General features: G+C 35.9%; 1 protein-coding gene across 2 annotated transcripts in view; it reads right to left on the bottom strand.

Annotated features, from left to right (window-relative positions):
• Positions 1-27500, bottom strand: part of LOC145261018 (uncharacterized) — a 174720-nt gene that overhangs the window by 53041 nt on the left and 94179 nt on the right. The window contains exon 2 of one of the 2 annotated variants that reach the window (XM_080119144.1): positions 16562-16811. In XM_080119144.1, coding sequence (XP_079975270.1) covers positions 16562-16772 — 211 coding nt within the window. In that variant the 5' untranslated portion in view covers positions 16773-16811. Of the gene's footprint in view, positions 1-16561; positions 16829-27500 lie in introns of those variants that run through there. The other variant, XM_080119145.1, reaches the window with a different exon arrangement.

Here is a 27500-nt window from a genome sequence, read left to right as displayed (position 1 = left end):
TACTGACTGGCATCGAGACGTACACATCGCTCTCACCCCCGCCCGGGGGGGGGGGGCGAAACCTCATAAGAGCTAAGTTGAAAAGCTCTTGTTTTTTTAGCTGGGAAATTGATTAGTGGAACTTAAGTATGCAACCTGCATCACGAAGCTCGAATCAAAGAACTCGACTAAACAAGTGTAAAACGATTTATGAATAATTAATTTGTTTCGTTATATAAAAATGTCCCAGAGTTTTTCCTTGTTTCTCGCTTGCCGGCCTGAATGAAGATACAGTTTGTTTCAGATATCCCCTGACGCCAGATGATGAAGGAGACAGACTGGATCCAGCACAAAGCCAGAGTGACGGGCGAAATGGACAATGTTGCCACACGGACTTAGGGTCATGCACATTTCGCATGCCCTGAGCAGCAGAAGATATTTTCCAGTGACCAGTGAGAGTCTGATCACCCTTGAGGGGTCCACCACTAGACAAGTAAGAATGTAGCCCTGCTGGGTTGCATCTATGGTCCTGTGAGCTGGGAGCGACGAACACGGCCAGAAGTACATCACAAGTATGCTCCCGGGAACCAGATTAGCGACGGATGCAGCCCTCGGAGAAGAGGGGGTAGGGTTATATTATGTATACATATATATACATATACATACATATATATATGCATATATATATATGCATATATATATATATATATACATATATATGTGTGTGTGTGTGTTTGTATAATAAATTTACTGTACTTGTACCTCCTCCTTCAATGTAAATACCCCTTGCAAACCTGACTAACAGAAAAACATAACTTCTTCACTGTAGAGGACCCCAGATGCTGGAAAACATTCTACTCTAATAATTTTTTTTTTAGTTTGCTTGCCTTTGGAATTCTCTTCCTGCTCCCTGTGTTCCTGACCATACCAACATGCAGAAATTTAAGTGTAATGTGAAAAAAATGTTGTTCACAACTACCCACTTATGACAGCCCATATAAATCAGTCTCCTAAAGACTATTGTTCTTTATGCTTCAGTGAAAATATGCTTTGTTTAATGCAAAATAAATAAAAATGTTTAAAATAAAAAAAAAAGATTTGAGAAATGAGACTAACTATATTTTATTATATAGATTATTTTGACTTGGTTTTATAACTTTAAAGTAAACCAAACTGTGTCATAATTTAGATTAATCGATATTTTTTTATTTGCCCAGCTGGATCTTAAATTTAACTAGACGGAGAATTTGGTATATGCTTCAATAAATAATTATGTTTCTGAAGAAAGAAGGAAAGGTACAGTTTAAGAAACTTAATATTTGTTTTTTGTTTTTTATAGTAAATAAAATTTATTTTTACCTTTACAGATTTAAAACCTCTTGAAAAATGCATAGAGATAGAGAGGGAGAGGGGGCAAAAAGAAAAGAGAGGGGAGAGAACGGATAAGAGGGAACAGGTAAGAGAGAGAAAGGATGAGAGGGAACAGGCGAGAGAGAGAAAGAGAGAAAGGGGGCGAGGGAACAAGAGAGAGAAAGATGAGGAGAGGAAACAAGAGAGAGAGAGAAAAGGGAAGGAGAGAGAAAGAAAAGGAAAGAGAGAAAGGATAGAGGAGAGGGAACAGGAGAGAGAAAGGAGGGAACGAGATAAAGAAAAGAGGAGAGGGAACAGGAAAGAAAGGAGGAGAGAGATCGAGAGAAGGAGAGAGAGAGAGAGAGAGAGAGACGAGGAGAGGGACAGGGAGAGAGAAAAACTAGGAAGGGAACAGAACTAGAGATAGAGAAAAACGAAAAGACAGAACGAGAGATAGAGAGAAAAATGAGTAGAAGAAACTAGGGAAAGAGAAAAAAAAGAAGAGTGAATGAGAGAAAGAGAAAAATGAGAAGGAACAAGAGAGAGAGAGAAAAAAGATGGGGAGGAAATAGGAGAGGGAGAGAAAAAGGAGGAAAAAGAACAAGAAAGTGAGAGAAAAAGGAGGAGAGGGAACAAGAGAGAGTAAAAAGGGGGAGAGGGAGCAAGAGAGAGAGAAAAATGGGGGAGAAAGAACAAGAGACAGAGTGAGAGAAAAAGAGGGAGAGGGAATAAGACAGAAAGAGAAAAAAAGGAGAAGATGGAACAAAAGAGAGAAAGAAAAAAGAGAAGAGAGAAAAAGAGAAGAGGGAACAAGAGAGAAAGGAGAAGAACGAACAAGAGAAAGAAAGAAGAAGAATGAACAAGAGAAAGAGAAAAAGGAGGAGAAGGGACAATTGAGAGACAGAAAAAGGAGGAGAGGGAACAAGAGAGAGGAGGAAGGTGGGAGAAGACAGATGAAGAGAATGAGGGGTTGAGAGAGAAGAGGAACAAAAGAGAAAAGAAGAAAAAGACAAACAAGTATGAGATGAACCTTTGAAAGAGATAAAGGGAAGAAAAAGCCCAAGAGAAATAAGGAGGGAGAAAATATACATAAGATATGAGGAGACAGGGATGGGAACGAGAGAGATGAGGAGAGGGGGATGGGGACAAGAGAGATGAGGAGAGGGGATGGGGACGAGGGGGATGAGGAGGAGCAAGGGGGACAAGAGAGAAAAGGAGGATGAGCAGGGGGGAAGGAAATAGGAGAGATGAGCAGGGGGGAGGAGACAAGAAAGATGAGGGGGGGAAGAGATTGAGAGATAAGGTGGAGGAAGAGGACTAGAGAGATGAGGGGGGGAAGAGGATGAGAGAGATAAGAAGGGGGACTGAAGAAAGAGAAGGAGAGGGACGTGAGAGTTGAGAAGAAGGAGAGAAACAAAAAAGAGGAGGAAAAGATTAGAGAGAGGAGGAAAGGGATGAGAGAGAGATGAAGGAGGGGAGAGGGAGAAGGAGGAGAAGAGGGACAAGAGGAAGGAGGAAAAATGGCAAAAAGAGGAGGAGGAGAGGAACGACAGAAACGACGAGGAAGCCCCACTCAGCCTCATGGTACACCACAGATTATGCAGCTACCACTGCACAAAGATAGCATGCATTTCACCAGTTCATATGTCAAAAGTCAAATACAAATAAACAAAATTTCATAGATGCTAGAAATCATTGTAAGAGAAATAGCGACAGCCAAAAGAAAGCATGCTAAAATAATCAGGGAACGCAGAGAATCGTAAAAGATAGGAACTCATGATTTCTGGAAAATCTATAATAGTCGAGTGAATAAAGGTTAATTAGTAATTCCTCCACTATCCAACAACCAGAAGGTCGCATGCACGGCAACCGAGAAGGTGGAAGATCTAGCCAACAAACAACTCCCTCCCAAATTTCCCTATGTGAACTAAAGCCACACTAAATGATGCAAAGATCACCCCTTCTCATGACATCTCCAAGGCGTGTAGACCTGATCTCATCCCTGCTATACTAATTAAAAAATACTCAGCTGAGCTAGCTCCCATATTTTCCAAGCTTTACTAATCCTGCTTCTCTAATAGCTGGAAGATTGCCTCTGTGGTACCAGTGTACAAGGATTCTGGTGAAAGGAGTGACTCTCTCAATTATCACCCTATCAGTCCCCTCCCTCTCGTCGCTAAAATCTTTGAGACTTTAATTAATCAAGCACTAGTTCACCACCCTGCAAAAGCAAATCTTTTCTCCAACAAACAGTATGAATTTAGGCAATATCGTTCTACTGCAGATATTTTAAGTCATCTCTGAATGCATATACCATGTACTGGATAAAGCGTGTGAAGCCAGAGCTGTAGCCCTTGATATACCTAAAGCTTTTGACACAGTTTGGCACGAACGGCTGCTAATGAAAATTAAATCATACAGTATAACTGTATGTATACTAAATATAATTAGATCCTTCTTAGACAATAGGACCCTCCAGGTTGTCATTGGTGGACATACAACCAAGCAGCATAACATTAATGCGAGAGTGCCTCAGGGGTTGATCCTTGGACCACAATTATTCCTGACCTCCCTGATAATATTGCGTTCGAGCTGATGATACAATACTCTATAACAAGCACAAGGAAAAAACGGATGTACATAAATCTAAAATAATGGCAGAATCCTTAGAAAATGGCCTCCAGACTGTAGTGGAATCGGGTCGTAAATGGATGGTAACATTTAATGCTGGTAAAACTAAGCTGCTCTCCTTTAACAATTAAAAGAAGCCTCTCCAACTACTGATATCCATGACAAATAACACCCTACCTGAGAAATCTTCCTTCAAACTCCTCGGCCTAACATATACAGGCAATATAAACTGGAACAAATACATTGAGGACATTGTGAAGGCTGTTGCAAAGAAGGTAGGTTCCCTCTATCGAGCTAGAAAACTACTCACACCTGAGAGTATCCTGTACCTCTACAAGGCCACCATTCACATGCATGGAGTAGTGTTGCCACATCTGGACTGGTGTATCTACCACTAGCCTCATCCCTCTTGGATAGTCTAAAAAAGGGTTTTCAATCTATTACGTCCCACTTTATCAACTAAGCTCCAACCTCAGTCTCATCACCTCAATGTTGCATCTCTGTGTCTGTTTTACAAATATTTTAATAAAATGCGCTCTGATGAACTTGTTGCACTTGTACTCGCTCAACATACATATCCCAGACAAACTTGCTTAGCAACAAAATCTGATAGAATACATTCTTGTGGTACTCCTGTTTTTTCTCATCAAAAACTGTAGATCCCACTCACTTTAAAATTCCTGTTTTCCAAGAAAGTTTAGATAAAAAGGGGCATTGTACGTTTTCATCAAAGATCTCAAAGCTCTTTCATTATAGCATACTTCTAAGGATAATAGTCATGTTATATCATACATAAGCTAGCCCCAGAGATAAAATGATGAAATTTCTACGCACACCTCTCAAGTACAATATAAAAGTGTGATGCATAACATTTCAATAGAACTAAAAGCGTGCCTCAAAACTGTCTTTTTTTTTAAATTTATTTACATAAATTTTAAGCATTGAATAAAGAAAAAGAAAAGTTTATCGGCTTCATGATAGAATGTCAGTGACAAGCTGTGACCAAGATGTTTTATTGATAAAAGAAGAAGAAATAGTTTTACAGGAAAATATCAATGAACATCTGGTCTCATCTTTAAAACTCGTTCATTTCTGAAATAGAAAAACATTTTTCAGAGTTCTTTCATGATTTTACCACAAACTGATCCATCATTAGCAGTTGAATTCTTTTTCCATCCAACCATTGTGATATATATATATATATATATATATATATATATATATATATATATATATATATATATATATATATATACCCACACACACACTTGTTTGGATTTTTGTTTGTTGCATTACTGTATATGTTTTCTGATTGAGAACTTTCTGATTTTTCTCATGAGTCTATGGCAAAAAAATCTGGGATTGACATAAAAATATTGGTTGTTCTTCTGCGAATTAAACGGATTCATAATTGTACCCAAGTTTTGTATTTTGAAAAATGATTGGCAAGAAGAATAAAATCTTGAACTTTGGAATCTAGCAAAAACATTGTTACTAACAGGCTTTGTCAGCTTACTATCACTTTGCAAAATTCTCTATTTGAAATACTTGAAATATTAATTTAAAATAATAAACATTTCGTTCATAACTTTGTTGTAAACATGAAGTGTTATTGTAAAGAAAAGAAAGAAATTTGCCTTTAGATTTGTCATTTAGAAATAGATTGCAACTTGTTGAAAATCAAGTTAATCTCGTCATTTGAATACAAATGCTAAATATTTGCAAGGAAATTTAAAAAAATATTGTTATTGTCATCTATAAATATAAAAGCAAAAACGTATGTATGTATGTATGTTCGCTTTTTGTGTATGTCTGAGAAAAGCTTTTTTCCAAGAAGCGATCGGTCAGCTCACTCCTTAAAACTTTTTATATCACGTCTAAATGATAATATCTACGAGTTAACAACGGGGGTCACCTGTCTATTTAATTTGCCCGAGTTTGAAAAGCTAAATATTCCACATTTTTTGATCGCCACATGTGGATTGAGCTTTTTCGTATAATAAAAGCGAAATGAAGCTTACGACATCGTTCCCGGTGTGATCGCTGGGAACGTCCAAAAGCAATCAGCTTTGATCAATGCGGAGTTTCTCCTTATATCAGACAATTGCAACTCAATTTGGACAACACCCTTTTATGGGGAGCTGGTTTACCCTCCAAAATCTTGGGGAAACAAAAAGAAAATAAAAGAAGCTGCCCTGCAGTAAATAAAATACTTCCCCCGCAGTGAAAGTTAAGTCATTAAGTACAGGCACCTACCAATTCTTAATACTTAAATAAATTCAAACATGTTTCCGTTACTATTTCTTGGTGGCCCATTGGTTAACGTCGCACATTTTTTTTCACACTTTAATTTCCAACTTCGCCTCAAGGCTTCGGGTTCGATCCTTCATACTTACCTACCAAAACTTTTTTAAAAATTTTAACCCCCCCCTCCACAAACACCCGGGCAACGATTTTTTATTATTCTTTTGTTTTGATTTATCCCAAATCACATACACCTCCGAACACCCGGGCAACACCGGGTACCTCCCACTAGTCTATATATATAAAAGCGAAAATGTGTGTGTGTATGTGTGTATGTGTGTTTGTATGTCTCACAAAAACTTTCGACAGAGGCGACGGATTTTCACAAGATAGGTATCATTTTCAAGCTCAAACTTTCAGCCAACAAATATTGAAAAATTGGCCAAAAACATTCATTCCTTCACCCTCAACCAGACCCTTTTCTACCATGAGGGGTGGAAAAAAATCATATCTTCATGACAAGATGGCTTCTACGCATGCGTCAACATGCAAAAGACGTTGTACCTTGAATTCGTTAAAATATTACCTACTATTACCTAGATTCATCGACACGTTCATAGTGCAATGGATTAAATGACAGCGTCATTATCTTAAGATTACAGGTTCAATCCCAGTTATCAAATTCATTTTTTTTTGATTTTTAAACTTTTAATATTGAAACAAGGTTATTTATACCATATTTTTTTCCACTTTTCGGTGTTTTTTTTTTTCTCCTTTTCTTTAGTTTTTGTTTATATCCGATTTTTTTAAAAGAAGTTTTACGTCCGTGTGCTGTTTTTTGAGATTTTTTTCCGGACAGCGTCGTTATCTTAAGATTGCAAGTTCAATCCCAGTTATCAGATATATTTTTTTTTTTAGATTTTTAAACTTTTAATATTGAAACAAGGCTATTTATACATTTTTTTTTTTGCTTTTCACTGTTTTTTTTTGTTTTTGTTTTTCCAAACACGTTAATATTTTTTTTTCATTTTTTTTGTTTTTGTTTAGCCAATTTTTTACGTCCGTTTGCTGTTTTTTTGTTTTGTTTTGTTTTTCCAATTTTTTAAAAAAGTTTGAACAGGGTTATTACTTCGCTTATTCTTTACCCTCCCTCCTACACAGACACCTCCAAACACCCGGGCAACGCCGGGTACCCCCGCTAATCTATAATATAAAAGGCAAAATGGGCGCGCATGTTTGTGTATGTCAAAGAAGGGCTTTTTTTGCCAGACTTCTCGACAAGGTTACTATTTTGATGAACTTTCCTTATACTCCCTAGATTATAATATCTCAGATTCAAATACATCTCTATTTTTTATTTGATCGAGTTTTAAAAAAATCCCTGGTTTCCGGTATTCGTTTGTCTTCTATATATATAAAAGGCAAAAATCTATATATATAAAAGGCAAAAATCGGTGTGTATGTATGTATGTATGTATGTTTGTTTGTAACGCTAAAACTTTTGACAGACACAACCAAAGTTGACAAATTAGGTAGCATATTGCACCTTGATCACCCGGATGACAAATATCGAAATTTCACGTCAAACGGACAACTAGAAGGGGGTTAACTGATCATTTTTCTCCCAGGGGGGCCCCCCAAAAAACCTGTCATTTTAACATTATTCATTAGCTGTCACGTGACGTGACGTCAGCTCAGTAAAATGTCGGCTACGCTGAGCCTCTGACGTACATTAAAGCTGCCTGCGAGGAGTATCATTGATACTATAACACAGTTAAATATTAGTTTAAGAGTCGAACCGTTATTACCAACGGATTTATCGCACTTCAAAAAGAAGAATCCCAAAATTACATAAAAATTGACGTAGGGAAAATGTTTTTATTTTTGCTTGAAGTTTTTTACCGGCGAAGAAAGATGACTATGCTCTTTGCTATAGTTTACCATGTAAACAAGACTTTAGCCATTTTGTTTTTACCTCCTAACTCTGTTAAACTGGAAGGGGGAGGGGTGGCTATCAGTATAAGGCCGCTTAAATACACGAAAATTACTTTTATACGAGTTTGTTTTCTTATGAATGGAACCGCGTTTATAGGGGGGAGGGGGGAGGAGGCAATGTGCACAGTCTCCCAAGCATTACCTACTATAAAAAAAGATGCACATTTACCCTCTTCTCTCACCCTCTTTCTCTCTCTCTCTCTCTCTTTCTCTTCTCTCTCTCACTCTCTTTCTCTATCACCCTCTTCTCTCTCTCTCTTTCTCTTCTCTCTCTCATCCTCTTTCTCTCTCTCTCACCCTCTTCTCTCTCTCTACCTTTTTCTCTTCTCTCTCGCACCCTCTTCTCTCTCTCTCACCCGCTTCTCTCTCTCTACCTCTTTCTCTTCTCTCTCGCACCCTCTTCTCTCTCTCACCCGCTTCTCTCTCTCTACCTCTTTCTCTTATCTCTCTCTCTCTCAACCTCTTCTCTCTCTCTCTCTCTTACCCTCTTCTCTCTCTCACTCTCTGTGTACACCTTTTTCTCTTCTCTTCTCTCTCTCTCTGACCCTCTTTCTCTCTCTCTCACCCTCTTTTTCTGCTCTCTCTCACCCTTCTCTCTCTCTCTCTCTACCTCTTTCTCTTCTCTATCACCCTCTTTCCCTGCTCTCTCTCACCTTCATCTCTCTCTCTCTACCTATTTCTCTTCTCTCTCTCTCCCTCTGCTCTCTCTCACCCTCTTCTTTCTCCCTCACCCTCTTCTCTCTCTCTCACCCTCTTCTTTCTCCCTCACCCTCTTCTCTCTCTCTCTCTACCTCTTTCTCTTATCTCTCTCTCTCACTACCCCTCTCTCTCTCTGTCTTACCCTCTTCTCTCTCTCTCTACCTCTTTCTCTTATCTCTCTCTCACTACCTCTCTCTCTCTCACCCTCTTCTCTCTCTCACCCTCTTTCTCTCTTACCCTCTTCTCTCTCTACCTCTTTCACTTCTCTCACCCTCTTTCTCTCTCACCCTCTTTCTCTGCTCTCTCTCACCCTCTTCTCTGCTCTCTCTCACCCTCTTCTCTCTCTACCTCTTTCTCTTCTCTCTCTCTCACCCTCTTCTCTCTCTCTTACCTATTTTGTAATATATATATATAGATATATATATTGTACAAACTATTGTACAAACTATTACCACTTATCAAGGCCTATAGGCCACTCGAGGATGAAAGTTTAAAAGTGCACAGTAGTCAAATTCGGCAAAGATGACGGAACCGCTTTAAGAGGAGGATGAATTATTCAGTGACTCCAACCTATTTTGTTACATATATGTATGTATATATTTTTGTAAAAAATATATATTACTACTTATCAAGGCCCATAGGACACTCGAGGATTAGAGTTGAAAAGTGCACAGCAGTCAAATCTGGGAAAGAGGATGGAACCGCTTTAACGGGAGGATGAGTTATTCAGCGACTCCAACCTATTTTGGTATATATATATTTATATCTATATTTATTTTTAAATATATATTACCACTTATCAAGGCCCATAGGCCACACGAGGATGAGAGTTTAAAAGTGCACAGTAGTCAAATTCGGCAAAGATGATGGAACCGCTTTAAGAGGAGGATGAATTATTCAGTGACTCCAACCTATTTTGTTATATATATGTATGTATATATTTTTGTAAAACATATATATTACTACTTATCAAGGCCCATAGGACACTCGAGGATTAGAGTTGAAAAGTGCACAGTAGTCAAATTCGGGAAAGAGGATGGAACCGCTTTCACGGGAGGATGAGTTATTCAGCGACTCCAACCTGTTTTTTTATATATATATTTATATCTATATTTATTAAAAAATATATATTACCACTTATCAAGGACAATAGGCCACTCGAGGATGAGAGTTGAATAGTGCACTGTATAAAAAATACGGTAAAGAGGATGGAACCGCTTTAACGGGAGGATGAGTTATTCAGCAACTCCAACCTATTTTTTTATATATATATATATATATATACTTTTATTAAAAAATATATATTACCACTTATCAAGGACAATAGGCCACTCGAGGATGAGAGTTGAAAAGTGCATAGTAGTAAAATTCGGGAAAGAGGATGGAACCGCTTTAACGGGAGGATGAGTTATTCAGCGACTCCAACCTATTTTTTATATATATATATATATATATATATATATATTTATAACAAAAATATATTACCACTTATCAAGGCCCATAGGCTACTCGAGGATAAGAGTTGAAAAGTGCACATTAGTCAAATTCGGGAAAGAGGATGGAACCGCTTTAACGGGAGGATGAGTGATTCAGCGACTCCAACCTATTTTGTTATATATATATATATATATATATATATATATATTTTGTACAAACTATATATTACCACTTATCAAGGCCCATAGGCCACACGAGGATGAGAGTTTAAAAGTGCACAGTAGTCAAATTTGGGAAAGAGGATTTAATCGCTTTAATAGAAGGATGAATTATTCAGCGACTCACACCTGTTTTGGTATATATATATATATATTTATAAAAAAATATGTATTACCACTTATCAAGGCCCATAGGCCACTCGAGGATGAGAGTTAAAAAGTCCACAGTAGTCAAATTTGGGAAAGAGGATGGAACCGCTTTAACAGGAGGATGAGTTATTCAGCAACTCCAACCTATTTTGTTATATATATATATATATATATATATATATATATTTTTCATAAAATATGTATTACCACTTATCAAGGCCCATAGTCCACTCGAGGACGAGAGTTGAAAAGTGCACAGTAGTCAAATTGGGGAAAGAGGATGGAACCGCTTTAACGGGAGGATGAGTTATTCAGCGACTCCAACCTTTTTTTTTATTTTGTAAAAAATATATATGACCACTTATCAAGGCCCAGAGGCCACTCGAGGATAAGAGTTGAAAAGTGCACAGTAGTCAAATTTGGGAAATTTGTTATATATCTATTTTTTTGTTACTTAGGCATTTCCACTTATCAAGGCCCAGATACATCTCGAGGATAAGAGTTAAATGTGCACAGTAGTCAATTGGACAATAAGGCCCAGAGGCCACCCGAGGATAAGGGTTGAAAATGGCAGTAGTTAATTGGACAACATAGTAATCGTTAGTAATGGAAAGTCGGGAAATTTGTTATATATATATTTATATTTTGTTTAGATAGGCATTACCACTTATCAAGGCCCAGAGGCCACTAGAGGATAAGTGTTGAAAAGTGCAGTAGTCAATTGGACAAAATATAGTAATTGTTAGTAATGGAAATTCAGTAAATTTGTTATATATATATTAATATTTTGTTAAATACGCATTACCACTTATCAAAGCCCACAGGCCACTCGAGGATAAGGATTGAAAAGTGCACCGTAGTAGTCGGTTGTAATGGAAATGCGGGATATTTGTAATATACCTATTTTTTGTTACTTAGGCACAACCACTTATTAAGGCCCAGAGGCCACTCGATGGTATTACCACTTATCAAGGCCCAGAGGCCACTCGAGGATAAGCGTTTAAAAGTGCAGTAGTCAATTGGACAATATAGTAATCGTTAGTAATGGAAATTCAGTAAATTTGTTATATATATGTATATTTTGTTACATACGCATTACCATTTATCAAGGCCCAGAGGCCACTCGAGGATAAGGATTGAAAAGTGCACAGTAGTCAATTGGACAATATAGTAATCGTTAGTAATGGAAATTCAGTAAATTTGTTATATACCTATTTTTTGTTACTTGGTCATTTCCACTTATCAAGGCCCAGAGGCCACTCGAGCATAAGAGTTAAAAAGTCCACAGTAGTCAATTGGACAATAAGGCCCAGAGGCCACCCGAGGATAAGGGTTAAAAAGTGCAGTAGTCCATTGGTCAATATAGTAATCGTTAGTAATTACTACTTCTCAAGGCCCAGAGGCCACTCGAGGATAAGGGTTGAAAAGCGCAGTAGTCAATTGGACAATACAGTAATCGTTAGTAATGGAAATTCAGTAAATTTGTTATATATATATATATTTATATTTTGCTAAATACGCATTACTACTTATCAAGGCCCAGACGCCACTCGAGGATAAGGGTTGAAAATATTCAACAAATTTTTTATCTACAGATTAGAAAATTTGTATATAGGGTATTCAGACATATGGAATATATCTAGCATAATCTATCTATTATATCTATAAAAGTCAGAATGTTTGTGTGTGTGGGTGTGTGTGAGGTAGAGAGAGAGAGAGAGAACAATTCTTAACCTATATATTCAACAAATTTTTTATCTACAGATTTTAAATTTGTTATAAAGGGTATTCATACATATGGAAATATATCTAGCATAATCTATCTATTATATCTACAAAAGTGAAAATGTGTGTGTCTGTGAGAGAGAGAGCAATTCTCAACCTATATAATCAACAAATTTTTTATCTACAGATTAGATAATTTGTATATAGGGTATTCAGACATATGGAAATATATCTAGCATAATCTATCTATTATGTCTATAAAAGTGAGAATATGTCTGTGTGTGAGAGAGAGAGAGTAAGAACAATTCTCACCCTTTATATTCAACAAATTTTTATCTACAGATTAGAAAATTTTTATATAGTGTATTCAGACATATGGAAATATATCTAGCATAATCTATCTATTATATCTATAAAAGTGAGCATGCGTGAGAGGAGAGAGAGAGAGAGAGAACAATTCTCAACCTATATACTCAACAAATTTTTTATCTACAGATTTGAAAATTTGTATATAGATTATTCAGACACATGGAAATATATCTAGCATAATTTATCTATTATATCTATAAAAGTGAGAATGTGTGGGTGTGTGAGAGAGAGAATGAGAGAGAACAATTCTCAGCTTATATATGCAACAAATTGTTTATCTACAGATCCGAAATATCACATTTGTATAGAAGTAGAAATCTGGATACCTATTCTGATACCTAATAAAAGAAAGGACACTCTTTGGGGCGGATTTTGATGATAACAAGTCACTAATAAGAAATTATAATAAACATTGAAATAATTTAAGAATTTTATCAAAATAAAATTGCATGGTAATCACCCAATTTCTGCCACAAAATTTTGATTGGCAAAACTCATAAACAGAAAATATATATTTTCTAATTTCATCTTTTTTTTTATATAATCTGATTTGATGTTTTCCTTAATATTCAAATCACTATATTTTGCTGCTTAATATCAAATACAGCAAATGAGTTATTTTTTATGCATCAAACAATTACATTTTCTCATTCATCCAAACTAATCACTGAACATCAATTTCATATTTTCTTCACTAAAATATTACTGTGCTTGATGTCATCAAGTGGAGCGGATCATTTTTTTTTCATTTGTTCACACATTTTTCCAATTTATATATATTTTGTCTAAGATTCTTAGCCTATGTCATTGCATACCAAGCTGTTTATTAAAAGTTACGGTTCACTGTAAACACATACGTTACACCAAAATAAAAACGCTTCAGATAATGTCTTGATATTCAATTAAGTTTCTCACATGACATCTTATGAAGTTAGTAGAAATGTTACAGACTTTTGAATCTCAAACACTTTCAATACTGTGCACTGATATTTTCTTTTTTGGAATATAAGCACATTCATGATTTTTTTTTACAAACGTCAACACATTTCACAATGTGTAGCAATGTACTGAAACAATTATAAAAATATTTGTTTTTATTTTGGATGATGCAGGGCATCCGAAGAGAGATTTTTCTAACAAAATGAAAGTATAATTTTTAGCAATAGGTATCTAGGAAAAGGCCACTACATACGTTATAAATTCCAAATTTCCACAACCTGGCAAATACTGGTACACGCTAGCAAATTTAGATTTGCAATTACAGAATATGATTCTAATTTTTTCCTTTGCTCTTTATTCTAACACTACACTAAGTTTACTGTTTTATTTCGCTACAGTTGATATTGTGTAGAACAATAAGAAAATCATAGTGAACAATGCATTCAACAAAATTTCACACACATTTCTAGATACCTATATCTAATAAGTTCAAAAGAAAGGACACACTTAGGGAGGTATTTTGGTGGTCAAGTCACTAAATAGAGATTAGCTGGTTTCCCGGCATAGCCCAGGATGTAATAAAGATTGACTGAAATACATGTTCTAGCTGGTTTCTAGGCGTTGCCAGGGATGTAATATAGACACATTATGTTGTATATTACCTGTTCTCTTCTCCCTAAGGTAAAACAATTTCATATACATGCTGTAAATTACCTATGCTAGGGATAAAACATGAACAATACCAGTCCGGGGGTAGATAAAACAAATAATACATAGAGATGAAAGATTCGTCTCCCCTAAGAATAAAACATATGTTCAATATCTGCTTTTGTTTTTTCATTGTTTATACGGTCCCGAGCAACGCCGGGTAGCCCTGCTAGTTTTCATATAAAAGTGAAACTAATCAAAGCAAAGTCAATAGCTTCCTGGTCTTATGGCAGGGACGTCCAGAAAGGCAATCAGCTTTGATCAATGTGGGGGGAAACCCTTCATATCAAACAATTGCTATTCATTTGGACGTTGACAAAGGCCCCCTCCCTTTAAGTGGGGGAGCTGGTTTTCCTCAACATTGTGGGGAAACAGATACAGCAGAAACTGGACTACAGCCAGAATTAAATGCATTATTAAGCCAGACATTCATTTCTGCACCTACATAAACTCATTCACTTAACTATCCATCTCTGCAAGTCAACTTTTTGATTGACATCGCTAAATTAGAATGCGTTTCACTTCCTGTCGCGTCATAGCGTAACGGTAAGATGTTAGGTTTTCTTTTACTTTCTTTTCCGCCTTTGCATCACGGGTTCGAGCCTGCCTGTTACTACCACTTTTTTTGCTCAACACACACCTCCAAACACACGGCCAATGCCGGGCACCCCTGCTATTATTATTTAAATCAAAACCATCATTGAATTAAAAAAAATAAATAATAGTAAATTAATGAAATTGTTGCATAATAAATGGCCCTATGTCAGTTAGCGAGTACATCAGCTAGTGTTAACCTTGATAAGGTTTGAGTCAGGTGCAAATTGAAGTGACACAAGTTTAGGGAATAAACCAATTCTAACAGATGAATAGAAAGGAAAAGAAAAAAAGGTTTCAAAGGAATTTGCCTATTTGACGTGCAGGAGGCAGATTGCCAATAATGCTTTAATAATTGAAGAAAATGTGACAATATTAGAGAGTTGAAAAAAAAGGGTTGATATGCCACAGAGAGAAATGTTGAAATTAAGATGGTGAAAAAGAAAGGAAAGAAAGGAGCAGAAAAAGAAAAGGGAAAGAAAGAGAAAAATTGAAACTGTTAAATGCTCATGGAAGTCATAAAAACCCAGGATTGATAAAGAATTATCCTGTTTTTGCCACAAAATGGCCTTGTTGATTATTTGGGATCAATAAAATAAACAGGAAGATAAATATTGTCACTTTTCAAGGATTTGAGAGATGGAATTTGGCAATAAATGGGTTTTCTCAAGGATCTAGGAAAGTTAACTATTTAGTAGTACTAAGCCGCACGTGCGTGGTCCCTGTCTGGTGCTGCATGTGAGATGATGCCACAAAAAACAGTGAAGAAATGATGAATGTGAGAAGTTGCAAAAATTGAAAAAAATGACACTTTTTAACCTCATAACTTTTGCCCCATCCATTAGATTTTTCTGAAACTTGTCGAAAATGTGAAGGCAACGTTGGCCCTTCACACTTCTCAAAATGTAATGCAACACAGTAACTAAATTATTAAATGGATTTATTGAGTTATTTAATCTGACGCGTGCGCGTGTGTGTGTGTGTGTGTGTGTAGTGTTGTGATACTTCTCTCCTCATGAGGAGTAGACACATAATCAGTATATATTGTAGAGAAATTTCTTACTCCAAAAATTTGATTTTCTTTAGTTAAAAATAAAACTACTTGATCAATTTATATGATTTTTGGAATATGACATTTTCATTCTCTTATGGCTACATACAAGAACCAAGAAAGGTTTTATATATATATATATATATATATACACACACACATAATGAAATTATATAATAAGTATAATAATAGATAGGTAAATATATGAATAAATAAAAAATATATAAATAAATCGACAGATATAAAAAGAATTGAGGCACCATAATATGAATACATTTAAAAATAGATAGAACAAATTATGGTAAATATAAATACAATGATTAGGTGATTATGTTATAATATTGTAATGATTATTTGTGAGGCTGTATAGATAATTTATAATAGGTGTGTCATGTAATCTTATTTAATATATATTATTGCACATATGAATCATATACCTATGCCCCCCCTCTACCACAGCAAGAGTTCTTACCTGGAATTCCAGAAGGAGCTAATAATACGGCTGATGGATGTGTTGGATATGGCAAAGTGGCCGCAGTGCTCTTGAAGTTGAATTCGGAATCAAAGTTGACAACATTGCTGAAGGAATCAAGTTCAATCTGTGCATCTCGTTGTGCGTTTGATGGCAAATGAGGCTCATATTGAAAGTTGACCTGCTCCAGAGTCAATTTGAAAGGCTCCATACAGATCCTACGCTGCACGTCGCTACCTTTGCCATCGTCCTAAAAAGACATAAACAACATTTTTAATAAATCAGATCAAACTGATAAAGCTTATATAATAAGTATATGTGCAATTTAACTAATTTTAAAAACATGGAAAAAAAATAAATTGCATACTCTCTCTCTGTAGCATGACCGTTACACTTTAACCATAACATTACATTTCAACCACTCAGACCCGCACGTTGTCTGATACTTTGTCGCAAAGAAACAAACAAAAGATAAAGGAAAGAAATAAAAATCCGACTCAGCATTTCTTTTTAGTGTAAACAACAATAACATATTTCATTATCTTTCAAAAGTCTTTTCGCACACACCAGTCTGTCATATAACATGTACTTTTTAAAAATCTCTCTGCCCAACACCTTATGCCGGTCATAGCCAGCACTTTCTTGCCCTCATTTTCGCATGTCTATCTTCCCCCGCAGCATTTTGCTTTCCCCCTACATTTTTTATTTTCCTATTTTTCTTCTTTTTCCATGATGTCAGCACATGCACACTTGCTTAATTTGCATGTGCTAAGGTGGCTGCTACTGCTAATATTTTCGCTAGTCAGCTATCATAGCTGCTGCTGATTTTTCTCACACATGTGCTAAGTTATAATATGAGCGCACCATATCTTTACATTTGGAAAGTTTTGCAACCTTATTGAGAACAAAACTTTAGCCCAGGGATGAGAGGGCAGGGCAATTCTTACATTGTGCCAACACATGCATGGATTAGTAGGTTATACTCAAGTACTTGCTACCAAATATACCACTCAGACCTGCACATTGTCTGATACTTCATCGCAAAGGAATAAATAAAAGAAAAAAATAAAAATCTGATTCAGCATTTCTTTTTAGTGTAAATGCATCTTCAGAACTGTATTCTTTCCTATTTGTTTTTCAGATAGATTTCACACATTCCTTCCACATACAGTGCCTGATATTCTCAAATGGTTATCTATTTAGTTTGGCCAGGCTCAACATTGGTGATCTAATGAGAATTGATGTGTCAATGTGCATATGCCATATGCAAGTAGAATATATGTAAGAGGACTAATTTTAAAGCTTATATAGTCAGTATATATGTTGACAGCCTAATTTTCTGCAATCATCGAATGCTGATGATATCCCTACATTTGAAACAGAATCTATTTATTTTTTAATGTAATTATAATCTATAATATAAAAGCAAAAATGTATGTTAGTGTGTGTGTTCTTTTTTTCTTTGTATGTCCGGCAAAGATTTTTTTAGGACAGCACTCATTGGGATACTATGTCTTACAACTTTTTATATACTCCCTAGATTATAATATCTCTAATTTACAAAAGGTTGTCTCTATCTTTTATTTGAGCGACTTTTACATGCTATTTTTGCACTATTTTTTCCTCTCCACATATTTGTTCGGCTTTTCTGCATAAAAGCGAAACTTATTTGAAATAAAAGTAATTAGCTGGCCTTCGTGGCCAGCAGGTGTTGACGGCAATCAGTTTTGATCACTGTGAGGAATACCCTTCATATCAGACAATTTTTATTCATTAAGACACTGCCAGAGCTCTCCCCAAGAAGGGGGGAGCTGATTTCCCCCACGACGGTGGAAAGCAGAAAGTTTAAAACTGGCTTACAGCCAAACCCTAACTTTCTTTCACTATCTTTTCTACTTTCACGTTAAGGTTTCAGGTTCATGCCTGCCTACCTACTAACACTTTTTTTTTTCTCCACACACACTTCCAAACACTCGGGCAATTCCGGGCACCCCGCTAGTCTATTATATAAAAGCGAAAATGTGTTTGTGTGTGCACTTTTTTTGTATGTCTAGCAAAGAATTTTTCAGGGAGGGGGGGGGGCCCGGAGGGGGGGTACCACGTCTTAGAACTTTTTATATACTCCCTAGATTATAATATCTCTGATTTACAAATGGAGGTCGTCTCTATCTTTTATTTGAGCGACTTTTAAACTCTATTTTCATGCTATTTCTTCCTCTCGCATGTTTTTTTGGCTTTTTCGTATAAAAATGCAAAACTGAATCTGGAGTAAATGCGTCTACCTAGCACTCGTGGCAGAGATGTCCAGAAAAGCAATAAGCTTTGATCAATGTCGGAAAACCCCTTCATATCACACAATTGCTATTCATTTGGATTCTCCTCTTTTTGTAGGGAGCTGGTTTTCTCCAACATCGTGAAGAAACCAACAAATACGCAGAAAGCTTAACAAGCCAGAATTAACTGCATGATTTCATTTCTCTATGGCATGAAGTTTGACCTAGAAAAGCAGACGTTCGTTTATGCACCTGCATTTTTTAATCGCTTAATTTGAATGATTCTTACTTCCTCTGCCCTCTTAGCGTAGCAGTAATATGTCACGTCTTCTTTTATGACTTTGCCTCAAAGCTTCAGGTTCGAGCTTATCTACCTACCAAAACATTTTTTTTCCTACACACACACACCGAAAAACACCCAGGCAATGCTGGGCACCCCCACTAGTCCATTATATAAAAGGCAAAATGAGTGTGCACGTTTGTGTATGTTCACGAAAGGCTTTTTTTTATGGGGGTTCTCGACAAGGTTACTATTATGGAGAACTTTCTTTATACTCCTTAGATCGTAATATCTCCAATTTGTGAACGGACGTTGTCGCTATCTTTTATTTGATTGAGTTTTAAAAAAATTCCTGGCTTCCAGTGTTTGTTTGTCTTTTTCATATAAATAAGGTAAAACTGATCGAAGCAAAGTCGACTGTCTGGCCTTCCGGGCTGGGACGTCTTGAAGTCAATTAGGTTTGATCAATGTGGGGAAAAACCCTCCATATCAGACAATTGCTATTTATTTAGACGCTGCCAGAGTTCTCCCTTTTTGGGGGAGCTGGTTTTCTCTAACATCATGGGGAAATAAATGCGGTAGCTTGACTAGCTTACAGCCAGTCATTTCACGATCCGCTATGACATAATGCTTGACATCACTAAATTTCAACGTTTTACACTTCCGTTTGCGTCATGGCATAGCAGTAAGATGTCAGGTTTTCTTTCACTTTCTTTCTGCCCTTGCGTCGTGGGTTCAAGCCTGCCTGCCTATTAATACTTTTTTTTTTTAAAACCTACAAACACCTGGGCAACGCTGGGCACCCCTTCTAGTCTAATATATAAAAAGCAAAATGTGTGTGTTTGTGTGTGTGTGTGTGTGTGTGTGCATGTTTGTATGTCTCATAAAAACCTTTGACAGAGGTGACAGATTTCCACGAGATCAATATCGTTTTAAAGCTCAACCCTTTGGACGACAAATATTGCAAACTTGGCCAAAAACATTAATCCTTCACTTTAAACGGGGCAGTTTTCTACAAGGAGGGGTCGGTATTTTGCATTGCCATTTTTGCAAGTCATCATATCGGTCGGATTGACTTCGCTTAATTTCAACATTCCGAACTTCCAGTCGGACTGTAGAGACATCGGCAAAGACATCATGTTCTTTTTTTCCGCCTTCGTGTACAGGTTTGAGCCTGCCTGCTTACTATCACATTTTTTTTCTCTCTCCACCCAAACTGCCGACAGTTGTTTCGCCTCCCTCCCGCTAATACCAATTTATTTCATTTTTACTCACCTCCCCCCTCCTCCCCGGGTTCCTTACTCGACCCAAGCAACGCTAGGGAACCCTGCTACTATACCACTTTTTTTTAACACCTTTTAATTCCACCGCCACACCGAGGGTCCTTACTACTACACACACCCAGGCAACGCCTGTACCTCTGCTAGTCTATTATATAAATCTCACCTTTCTGTTAGTGTGTATGTATGTATGTCTTGCTAAAACTTTAGACACACGCGACCAACACTGACAAAATCGGTATCGTTTCAAAACTAAGTCTCTCGACCGATAAATATCCAAAAATTGGCGCAAAACATTCATTCATTCACTGTCAAGTGGACCGTTTTTTAAAAGAAGGGGTCACTTTTTTTATTGACATTTTTACAAAACCATCCGACCCCTCCTTGTAGAAAACTGCCCCGTTTAAAGTGAAGGAATTAATGTTTTTGGTCTTGCAATGACTAGCCTTATTTCAAAACCTACTGACATCGTTTGTCGCGGTGGGTGTGGGGACTAAACCGTTAGCTTTTTTTTTCGCCTTCTTTTTTCCCTTCGCATTACAGGTTCGAGCCTGGCTACTGCAGCTAATTTTTTTTTTTTTTTTTTGCAATCGCACGGGTACTCGCTGCTATTTTCATTTTTTTTAGGGGGTTGATTAATCTTTTTTTTTTAAATATATTTAGGGCTCCGTTGCTCAATAACCTTTACCATAAAACCTCTCCACACCTGGGTAATGCTGAGTACCCCCGCTAGTCTAATATATAAAGGGTAAAATGTGTGTATATATGTGTATGTGTTTGTATAACTCACAAAGACTTCGAACAGATGCATTGGAACATGACAAATCGGTATCGTTTTAAAGCTCAATCTCTTGGACAAATATTAAAAAGTTAGCCAAAAACCTTAATTCCTTCACCCTCAACTAGGCCATTTTTTACAAGGAGGCATTGGTTTTTGCATCGATATTTTTGCAAGTCATCGTCTCCATTGGATTGACTACCCTATATTCGAATGCTCACAAATTCCGGTTTCGCGATGGACGCATCAGTTAAGATGTTAGGTCTTTTTTTACCTTTTCCTCCTTCGCGTTACAAGTTTGAGGTTCCTGTCTATTAGCACTTTTTTAAACACCTCTCTCCACCCGGGCTGCCTATTGTTGTTTTGATTCCCCCTTCACCCTCCCCCCGAAGTTCTTTACTACACCACCTCTCCACACCTAGGCAATGCTAGGTACCCCCCACTAATCTATTATATAAAAGGGAAATTGTATGTTTGTGTGCGCGTGGCTACCAATAACTTTTGACACACGTGACAAACACTGACAAAATTGGTATCATTTGAAACATCAGTCTCTCAGAAGACAAATATTCAAAAATTGTCCAAAAACATTAATTCTTTCACCAACATTTCTGCAAAGCCATTATATGCCTTGCAATGACTAAGCTTATTTAAAATTCCGGTGATGTTGGTGGGCGCGAGGACTATGCAGTTGGCTTTTTTCACCTTCTTTTCCTCTTTCGCGTTACAGGTTCGAGCCTGCCTGCCTACTACTTTTTTATTTCCACACCTCTCTCCACTCGGGCTTCCTACTGCATCTATTTTTTTTTTTTACGGCTGTTCAATATCATTACCACACCACCTCTCCAAACCTGGGCAATGCCAGGTACCCCTGCTAGTTTAATATATAAAAGGCAAAATGTCTGTGTGTGTGTTTGTATGTCTCCCAAAAACGTTTGACACATGCAACGAACACTGACAAAATCTGTATTGCTAGGAAAATCCATCTCTCAGATGAAACATTAATTTTTTTACCATCAACTGGGCGTTTTTCAAGGAGGAATCAGTTTTTAGCATCAATATTTTTGCAAAGTCATCTGCCTACCGATCTCGACGTACGTATAAAAGACATTATTTCGAAGGCCTGTGACGTCACAAGTCGCGTAAGTGAAACAACTAAAGTATTTGCTTTTTTTCACCTCTTTTTTCCTCTTAGCATAAAAGGTTCGAGTATGGCTACTACTGCTAATTTTTTTTTTTCACTGCTATATTTTTTAGGACTGGGTTGCTTAATACCCTTACAATAAAACCTCTCCACACCCGGGCAACGCTGGGTCCCCTGCTAGTCTATTAGATAAAGACAACCTGTGTGTTTGTATGTGTTTGTATGTATGCTAAAAAAATTTTTCATCTGCTTCTGACTGGGTCAAAACTGGTGCCATCTGAAAAGGCAATGTTCCGGATGCATAATATGTGAAAATTAGAAAAAAAGATTCATTCTGTGATCGTTAACGAGACCACTTTTTGAAAGAGAGGTTCGTTTTTTGCATGTCTTTTTTGCAAGAGTTGCACGCATATTAAACTAAAACTATGTTTAAAATGCATATTTTGCAACGTCATGACGTCATAAGCATTCGAGGTCATGTGAACAAAAACATTTGTCCATAAGTTTTTGCCTTCTTTCACTCTTTTGCATCTCACGTTCAAGCTTGGCCACTGTGGCTCATTTTTTTTCCCCCCAGTCGCATGGGCACTTCCTGCTATTTTTATTTTTTTTGGAAGACGGGGGGGTTCAGCTTACAGGCAACAAAATTGCTCAATATCTGGAGAATAGCTTCTTCTCTTCATGTCCCTTCTGCTGAAATATCTGGTGGAGAGGTTATCATATAGTTCTTTTTACATTTTCGTGTTTTCGTCCATTTAAGTAGAATTACCGTATCTTTTATTTTTTAAATTGTTGTGAAGGTATCATCAATGTAGTCAACACATAATAATGAAAAAGTTCTCAATATATTTAGTATAGCAGGTGTGTCTAAACGGAACTCCATGTCGTCCCAGGCAATGCTGGGTATCCATGCTAGTCTATTATATAAAGGGCAGATGTATGTGCATTTGTATGTATGTCCAGTTAAAACTCCACAATTACTAAACAAATTCCCACAAAGTTTATATTATCTAGATTGGTGTTGTCCTGCATATATGACACCTAAAATTTAGTAAGAAAAAATTTATTCTTTGACCCTAAACTAAACCATGCATCATTATCTTTATCATCTTCAACACCACCACATACATGCACACACCATCATCACCCATGAGTATAACAGGATATTTATTTTATTACTCATCAGAAATTCAGCTGTTCATTCCCTGAGGCAAAATATGTTTTTACTATTATTGTATCGAAATATGTAAAAACGGTTGGATGTTAAACAGAAACTTGACCATTAATTCTCAATGGCATTAATAGTTTGAAACAAATAGAAAAATGATTCATGAGGAAAGGTCAAAGTAATTTACTTTAATAATAGAAAATACCTTTGACCTTAAATAGATTTTTTGTTGTGTATCCTCTATAAAGAGGAAGGGAGAGGAAGAAAGAGAGAGAAAATGTGTGTAATATGTATCTTGTGTTAGCAGAAAAAAATCAGTCTTAGTGACCAATCATTAAAAAGAAACAACAACAGAATATGTATTTTTAGGTTTCACTAGAAATTTTATTTTAAAAAATCCCAGTTAACCAACCATCCAAGGTAATTATCAGTCTTAGTTTATATACTTTGAACCCTCCTGTCACTTCCGACATATGAGCATCTCAGAATTAGATTCAGTTTCAGTTTTTATGTTTCTCATGGGATTTAAGTACTGCCAAATTTGGCCACAAATTATACATGAAAAATGGTTGGATGCAATGCTGTATGGCGTGACAGCCAAGTCTTTTCTTACTTTTTCTTGTTTCTCTGAGTTTTTGTACTTTTTCATATTAAAATCTCATCAGTGCATTGTAACATGTTAATCACCACAGTTTCCCATCAGAAGCAGTTTGTTCAAAAGTAGACAGTAAAATACATATTGCTGTAAGATTATTCTTAAGTTTATCCTTATATCTTAACAAGGGCAGTCAACACGTCGTTTTCCAGAATTAAACTGAATGGACAACAGGGCTTTAGGCTTTCTATCATCACTTCTTCTGACTATGTGCCCAGACCAATATAGTTGAGACTGCTTCAGAATTGCCTCCATTCCATTGATTTCACACTTAACAAAGAGGTCAACATTGGTCACCTTATCTGTTAAAGTAAGCCCACATATTGTACAAAGACAACTTTTGTGAAAAATATCTGTCTGATATGTATGAAGTAGGGAGTCCAGGTCTCAGCATCATACAAAAAAATCGTGAGACCAACAACTGGGTACACTAATTTTAGTTTCCAATTTTACACTTATTTCATCTCACAGTTGGTGTCTAAGTTTAACAAAAGTTGCTGTTGCCTTAGCAATACTATTTACAATTCGGTTAAGATTAGCATCTGAGTTTACTTTGCTGCTTAAGTACGTAAAAGACTTAACATATTTCAAATTCTTTCCATCTACTGTAATACTGTTGTCTGAAAAAGAATGAACTGATGGACTTTGTTTCACATCTTGGATCTATTGTCGATTGAGGGAATGCTGATGAACTATTTCAGTTTTCATAATGCTTATGGTGAGTCCAAATGCCTTACTGGCTTCAGAAAATCTACTGTCAAGCTCTTGTGCTTTGGCATATGATGTCGTAACTAGAACAGCATCATCTGCAAATAGTATGTCATGTATTATTATCAATTGAACACTTATCAAAATCACTATATGCATGTGGAAGCATAATGAAACAGTACAGAGCAAAAAAAAAAACTGGTGTAAGGACACATCTTTGTTTTGCACCATTTGAGATGTTAAATAAATCGGAAGCATTCCAATCTGAGGCCAGAATGCCTGTCATACTTTCAGGGAAAAATATGATGACATTGAACATCTCATTAAGTATCACCAGTTTTTCTAACACCTTCCAAAGTGTTTCTCTGTTAACAGTATTGTGAGCTTTAGTTAAGTCAATTTACTGTTTTTTTCCAGTGCTTTCTCAGTCACTTGACATAGGGAAAAGAACATGTGCTGATCTAAAGCCGCACTGTGATTTAGGATATATATCATCAATCAGATATTCGTTGAATCTATTCAGAATTAAACAAGACAAAATCTTTCCAGCAATACAAAGAAGAGAAGATCCCATGAGAATTGTCCCAACACTGTTGACATTGTTTATTCTTGCACAAATGTTTTATGCTTGCATCCTTAAAATCGATCTCTCCAGATGATTTTGAAGAATTGTTGTAGCTTTGTAATCAACTTCTGGCCTCCATACTTGTATATTTCTGGTGGAATACTATCATTCCCAGGAGCTTTACCTAATGTCAATTGCTTAATACTATCGATGATTTCTTTTAAAGAAGGTTGCACAGTAAGATGTGACAGTATGAGACAGTGAGGAATTGATGCATTTGCACCCTCATCATCAGTGGAGGTAGAATTTAGCACTGTCTCAAAATGATGTTTCCACCGCAACAATATTTCATTCTTCTCAGTCAACAGTGTTGAACCATCAATACTAAGTACTGGAAATGGTCCACTTCTCTTGGGGCCATATACTTTCATCAAACCATTATAGAACATTTTGGAGTTTATATATATATATATATATATATATATATATATATATATATATATATAAAACTGTGTAGCAAGATCATAAAACAAGATGTAATTACCCCCTCCCAAAAAAGTATACCTTTATCCCCCCCCCCCTAAAAAAAAATACGAAACACAAAGGATTTATCTCTCATAATAAAATAAAATAAAATAAATAAAAATTTCATTCAGTGGAGAAATGCAAAAAAAAATTTTTGAATACAACAAATGAAAACTGTTTGATGTTTTTAAAAAAGAAAAAAAAGAAAAGAAAATTATGGAAATTTTGTGCACACCCAATATCTTCATTTCTATCCTGGGAGTTCATGCGTTATTCATTCAGATGAAGAGCCTTAAAATAAATGTAAGCACTCACACATGATTTTCTGTACAAAATGCAGTCTCTAAATAAAATACAAAGTCAGCAATTATTAAGCTGATTATCAGTTAAACTTCAACAGCTGGCGCCTTCTATTTCAATTTTTTTTTTTATTATTCTTTAACTTTTAGGCAAACTTCCAGGTTGACAAAAACTTGCCAAAAGCAAAAATTAGGTTGGCGAATGGAGAGAAAAGGTTGATGAAAATGTTCATAATTGAAAACACTTTTGAAAACGGAATTAAATATTTAAAATGAGCATAAAAAATACTTTCAATTTTTCTTTTGATATTCTTAGTATATTCTTACCTTTTTTAAAACAGGATTTTAAAATGTGAATTTAATCATTACATAGGGATGAACAACAACTTTTGAATTTTGCAAGTGTCACAAAGCCACGCCTCCTTAACTTACAAACTATGGTAACACAAATGTGTAATAATCCAGATTTTTTTAAATTAAAAAAAGAAAAAACTTCTGAATTTCAATTTTTTTTCAATATTAATATTTTTTTAATATCGAAAGTACTTATACAGTTTGAGATCCAATTGCCACTTCAATTATTCCTGAAATAAAAATAACTGGATTTACTTGAATATTTGCAATCAGTATAAAATTATCTCCTCTGTTTTCTATCTCTGTATAGTATACTCCATTGTTCAACTTGGGCAAAAGTACATACGGACACTAAATTTCAAAGATAAAACAATTTTTTAATTTGTGGGCAGAGCAAAGAGTCGGATATTTTTCTTTTTGTTTTTTTTTTTCGGAAGCTATCTTTAAACTACAGAAGCCCACTATTCAACATACCTCTCAAAAATAATATATTTTGTGTTGCCAATTTTTCAAACATTTATTAGATTAATAAATCATTTTTACTACCACATCTATAATAAATGAAACAAATATTTAACCTAAAGAAATTTGCTTGATGAACAATATTTTACTTATATATGTATTTTTTAAATTTGCAAAAATAAGGAGCCCGTTCAACTAGAAGTTGATTTTTCTTTCTAACAAACAAAGGAAAATACAAGCAATTATCTCCCAAAGTTATTTATTTAAACATATACATGTTTTTAAAAAAATTGACAGCATTGATTAGTTAGGGGGAGGGGATATAAAAATAACCCCACAAAAGAACGGTCACCTGTAAAATTTCAAATTACTAAATAGATAGTATAAAGGATCTGTTAAACAAAGTTCATGTAGACAATATATTCAATTTTCTGAAAATTTTACGACT

Source organism: Euprymna scolopes, chromosome 37, assembly GCF_053919585.1.
Source record: "Euprymna scolopes isolate OS-2025 chromosome 37, ASM5391958v1, whole genome shotgun sequence".
Lineage (NCBI taxonomy): Eukaryota > Metazoa > Mollusca > Cephalopoda > Sepiida > Sepiolidae > Euprymna > Euprymna scolopes.
This window is presented reverse-complemented; position numbering and strand designations above follow the sequence as displayed.